The sequence below is a fragment of the Raphanus sativus genome, unplaced genomic scaffold (genome assembly GCF_000801105.2).
Source record: "Raphanus sativus cultivar WK10039 unplaced genomic scaffold, ASM80110v3 Scaffold2618, whole genome shotgun sequence".
NCBI classification, from domain to species: domain Eukaryota; kingdom Viridiplantae; phylum Streptophyta; class Magnoliopsida; order Brassicales; family Brassicaceae; genus Raphanus; species Raphanus sativus.
The window spans coordinates 1-5,486 of NW_026617926.1; the positions used below are offsets into that span (position 1 = coordinate 1).

At 41.0% G+C, this 5,486-nt stretch overlaps 1 protein-coding gene across 1 annotated transcript; it reads right to left on the reverse strand.

Annotated features, from left to right (window-relative positions):
- Positions 1-2,793: 2,793 nt before the first annotated feature.
- Positions 2,794-5,034, reverse strand: LOC130505827 (uncharacterized). Its single transcript, XM_057000446.1, has 4 exons — positions 4,761-5,034; positions 3,744-4,661; positions 3,111-3,206; positions 2,794-2,912 (listed from the first exon to the last, which is right to left on the reverse strand). The coding sequence occupies exons 1-4, from the start codon at positions 5,032-5,034 to the stop codon at positions 2,794-2,796; spliced, it is 1,407 nt and encodes a 468-aa protein (XP_056856426.1).
- Between the last annotated feature and the right edge of the window lie 452 nt (positions 5,035-5,486).

A 5,486-nucleotide genomic window follows, 5' to 3' on the forward strand; every position in this document is an offset into this window, starting at 1 on the left:
TCATTAACACTCAGATTATACAAAATAATATGGTATCAGAGCCAGGTTGAAAGAAATCTGAGTTTGTTTGGTCTCTTTGGTGATCCTTGTGAAGATCCAAAGAGAAGTGTTCTTGAGGTTTGAAGATCAAGTCGGGTTTGAGCTCAAGTTTGTTTCTTTGGTGGTGTGAGGAGTTTCTTGCACAAGTTGGTTCGGGAAAGCTTAGTAGAAGGTTGTGGATTCAACAGTCTGGTTGTGAGAAGCGTTTCAAGATCTACAACACAAGTTCAAGTAAGATACAAGACAAAAGGTTTCATCTTGCGCATGGAGAGTGGGATGAACAACAACAACATGAAGAGTTGCGGTGTTTCAAGGGAACAAACTTAATTTGGTGTGGAGTCTCGGATGGTGAGAACCACTTTTGGGTGTAAGGGACTTTGGAAGCATATCATACCAGGAGTAGCTCCAAAGCCAAAAGTAATAAGATCCTAGGATGTATTCTCTGGATGATATGGATAGATCCTTGCAAGATCGAGGCAAAGACTCAAGATCTTCAAGGTAGTGGACTGATGGTTGATTCAAAGAGTTGCGGAAAGACTCCTTGACACTTTTAGATGACTAGATCGGATATGACACACCAACTTAGACACCTAGGGTTTGCTGGATACTACACACCAACAAGATCACTCAAGAACTCGTAAACAAGTTTAAGAGAAAACAGGGTTTTTGATTAAAAGATGATTGCATAGAAAGAAGCTTGCGACAAGTTTAAATAGAGAGAAGACTTGAACAGGCTCAAGTTCTCGAGATCATTAAAGGGAACACGCTCCTTGGTAATCAAACAAAGACCAAAAGACTAAATTTAAAAGAGTTTGCAACACATAAGAAATAAATAAAGACTATAGATTAAAGATAACATAAGGTAGATATGTGGTTGGTCCAAAGCATCCGAGATGCACCAAGGATACATCATCTAGGTGATATGAAAGTGAACTCATGGCCTCATTAAAAACCTTAGTTGGAAAACCCAGTGGGACAAAACCAACTAAGGGAAAAAGAGTACACACAAGCCACTTGCCTAGATGATGATCAGCTTGAAGGTTCAGCTTGAAGTGTGGTAAGTGTGTCTTGATTGCTCAAGCTACGACCAAGACAATCTTCTTGCTTCCAAGACATCTTAAGTATGTTTTCCAACAGCTTCATGGAGTCTTCTTGTCATTGCACGAGTCATGGGACCTTTTGGAATGACCAAGGCATCTCCATCTTCATCTTGCTTATCCTTGATCACCTCTTCTATATCTTTATCAAGTTGTTGGTCCATGATCACATCATCCCCTCCCTCTTGAAAAGGATTTGTCCTCAAATCTGGTTCATCTGCAATAAAAGGGATCAAGTCAGTAACATTGAAACTATTACTCACATCATACTTACCTTGGAGATCCAGCTTGTAAGCATTGTTGCTGATCTTCTTTGTGACCTCAAAAGGTCCATCTATTCTCGGCATGAGCTTGGACTTCCTTTGATTAGGAAACCTCTCTTTCCTTAGGTGAACCCATACTAGATCACCTACTTCAAAGACCATCTCTCGTTTGCCCTTATTAGCATGTTTAACATACTGCTTGGTTTTCTCTTCAATATTGCGCCTTGCTTGCTCATGAAGTTGTTTCACCATCTCTGCCTTCCTTTTGCCATCCATACTAATCCTTTCACACTCAGGTAAAGGTATTAAATCCAAAGGAGAGGTGGGATTGAACCCATAAACACAATTTCAAAAGGAGAAAACTTAGAAGCAGAGTGCACAGCATGATTATATGCAAATTCACAATGAGGCAAACAGTCTTCCCATGATTTCAAGTTCTTCTTTATGAATGCACGCAAGAGTGTTCCTAAAGTTCTATTCACTACTTCAGTTTGACCATCAGTTTGTGGGTGACAAGTAGTTGAGAACAACAGTTTAGTGCCTAACTTAGACCAAAGTGTCTTCCAAAAGTAACTAAGAAACTTGGTGTCTCTATCAGATACTATAGTCCTAGGCATGCCATGCAAACGCACAATCTCTTTAAAGAACAAGTTAGCAATATGCAATGCATCATCAGTTTTGTGACAAGCAATGAAGTGAGCCATTTTGGAGAACCTATCAACAACTACAAAGATTGAATCCTTTCCGGTTCTAGTCCTAGGCAATCCAACAATAAAATCCATAGAGATCATTCCAAGGATGATAAGGAATGGGTAAAGGAGTATACAAACCGTGAGCTTGGACTTTGGACTTAGCTTGTTTACAAGTTGCACATCTCTCACAGATTTTCTCCACATCTCTCTTCATGCGAGGCCAAAAGAAATGATCCTGCAAAACTTTAAGCGTCTTGGCAATACCAAAATGTCCCATAAGACTTCCTCCATGGGCTTCCCTAACAAACAAATCCCTCAAAGAGCAATTAGGCACACACAAACGATTATCATAAAAGAGAAATCCATCTTGCCTAAAATAATGACCAGCAGCAAACTTTTCACAAGACTTGTATGCTCTTTAAACTCAGGATCAGTTTCATACATTTCTTTAAGCTGTTCAAAGCCTAGTAGCTTAGCATCAAGAGTGTTTAAGAGAACATACCTTCGAGATAGTGCATCAGCCACTATATTGTCCTTACCTTGTTTGTATTTGATCACATAAGGAAAGGTTTCTATGAACTCAACCCATCTCGCATGTCTTTTGCTCAGCTTGTTTGTCCCTTAAGATACTTGAGAGACTCATGGTCTGTGTGGATGACAAACTCCTTAGGCCATAGATAATGTTGCCAGTTTGCAAGGCCCTCACAAAGCATACAACTCCTTGTCATACGTTGCATAATTGAGAGTTGCCCCTCCAAGCTTCTCACTGAAGTATGCTATGGGTCTTTTATCCTGCATCAATACAGCACCAATTCCAATTCCTGAGGCATCACATTCTATTTCAAAGGTTTTAGAAAAATCAGGAAGCATAAGAAGAGGGGAGTGAGTAAGCTTCTCTTTAAGGATTTTGAATGAAGTTTCTTGTGCTTCTCCCCACTTGAATCCTACATCCTTCTTGATGATCTCGGTCAGGGGAGCTGCTATAGTGCTGAAATCCTTCACAAAGCGCCTATAGAAACCTGATAGCCCATGAAAACTCCTCACTTCTCCCACTGTAGTTGGAGTTGGCCACTCTTGTATGGCTTTGATCTTCTCGGGATCAACCTTCACTCCATCTGCACTCACAATAAAACCTAGAAAAACCAAGTTATCTGTGCAAAAGGTGCACTTCTTTAGATTAGCATAAAGCTTCTCTTTCCTCAAAACATTTAAAACAGCCCTAAGATGTTCTATATGATCATCAAGACTTTTGCTATAGACTAGGATATCATCAAAGTATACTACGACAAAGATGCCTATGAATGATCTAAGCACATGATTCATCAATCTCATGAATGTACTAGGAGCATTGGTTAATCCAAAAGGCATGACTAACCACTCATACAAACCATGCTTAGTTTTGAATGCAGTTTTCCACTCATCTCCCTCTTTCATCCTAATTTGATGATATCCACTCTTAAGATCTATCTTAGAAAATATGGCAGAACCATGCAATTCATCAAGCATATCATCAAGTCTAGGGATAGGGTGTCGATACTTCACTGTTATGTTGTTGATGGCTCTACAATCAACACACATGCGCCAGCTACCATCTTTCTTAGGCACAAGAAGCACTGGTACTGCACATGGACTCAAGCTCTCTCGGATATGACCCTTCTCCATCAGTTCCTCTACTTGTCTTTGCAATTCTTTAGTCTCCACTGGATTAGTTCTGTATGCAGGTCGGTTTGGTAGTGTGGAACCAGGTACAAAGTCTATCTGATGCTCAATCCCACGAACTGGAGGTAAACCATTGGAACTATCTTCTGGAAACACATCTGCATATTCCTGTAAAAGAGAAACTAGTTCACTCGGATGGTCCGGTGTATGATCAGTGGTGGTTAGCAAAGATTCTTTAAACACAAGCAACAAAATAGAGTTTTGAGAGTAGAGAATTCGTTTGACATCTCCCTGTTTGGCATAGAAGCTATGCTGCTTGTTGAGATCAGTTTTGAGTTCAATCTCTTTCTTTTTTTGTAGATGGAGCTGATCCTCTTGCACTTCTTTAGGGGTTAATGGCACCAGCACTGTCTTCTTTCCTCTGAATTCAAACGAGTGCTTGTTGGTGAAGCCATCATGTATCACATGTCTATCAGATTGCCATGGTCGTCCGAGAAGAATATGGCTTGCTTCCATAGGTATCACATCACATAAGATCTCATCCTCATATCTCCCTATGGTTATAGGTACCATTACTTGATCAGAGACCCTCATCTCGCCCTGCTCATTAAGCCACTGCAGTCTATATGGTTTTGGATGCTTCTGAACTTGCAAACCCAATTTCTTGACCATAGTTTCGCTAGCCACGTTGACGCAGCTGCCTCCATCAATGATAAGACTACATACCTTCCCTTGAACCAAACACCTAGTGTAGAACAAGTTCTCTCGCTGCTCAATCTCATCTGTCTTAGTTTGAAGATTCAAGAGCCTTCTTGTCACTAGCAACCTTCCCTTGATCGGTTCTTCTTCAAACTCCTCTTCAGTCTGCTCATGATCAGTGTGTATCTTCTCATCTTGAGACATATACTCCCCTGTGTCAAGAAGAATCATCGTCTTCTTATTAGTACACTCATTGGCATAGTGCCCACGCCCTTGACACTTAAAGCACTTGACATCTCTGGTTTTGGAACCAGTGGCTCCTGTCTTTCCTTTGTCCTTGCTGTAAATGTTGCTAGGCTTGGTATCATCTTTCTGATAAGGTTTACTCTCCTTCTGGTAGTTAGGCTTATCTTCCTTAGGACTTTGGAACCGAGTAGTCCCATAGCTTCCACGTGAATGTCCCTTCCTCTTGAGCTGCTGCTCCACTAGAATGGCCTTATGCAACATCTCTTCTATTTCCACATAGTGTTGCATCTCTACCTTATCTTGTATTTCTCGGTTGAGCCCTCCAAGAAACCTTGACATAGTAGCTTCTCTATCTTCTGATAATACTGGCTCTCAACATCAACAGCTCCATATCTTGATAGTATTCCTCTACGGTCTTAGCTCCTTGAGTGAGTTTTCTTAGTCTCTGGTGAAGATCCTGTGGTAGTGGCTCGGTACAAACCTCTTGCGCATAAGAGACTTCATCTCACTCCATGTTTCCACTGGATATTCTTGGTTAAGCCGCCTCATGGTAACCAGTTGATCCCACCAGCTCAGAGCATAGTCATAGAACTCAGTTGCAGCAAGTTGGATTCGTTGAGTGTTGGTATAGTTCTTACAATTGAAGACAATCTCAATCTTCTTCTCCCACTCCAAGTAGGCATCCGGATCAACCTTGCCATGAAAAGGAGGTATTTTGAGCTTAACTCCTCCAAGCTCTTCTTTCTTAGGTCTCCTAACTTCATGATCACGCCTCTGCCTTCTACTCACTC

Coding starts and splice junctions, on each gene's coding strand:
- LOC130505827 (XM_057000446.1), bottom strand. CDS start 5,034: ATGTCAAGGTTTCTTGGAGGGCTCAACCGAGAAATACAAGATAAGGTA. Junction 4,662..4,760: donor AGGAAAGACAGGAGCCACTG/GTTCCAAAACCA, acceptor TTCTTGACACAG/GGGAGTATATGTCTCAAGAT. Junction 2,913..3,110: donor GAGTTTTCATGGGCTATCAG/GTTTCTATAGGC, acceptor GTGATGCCTCAG/GAATTGGAATTGGTGCTGTA.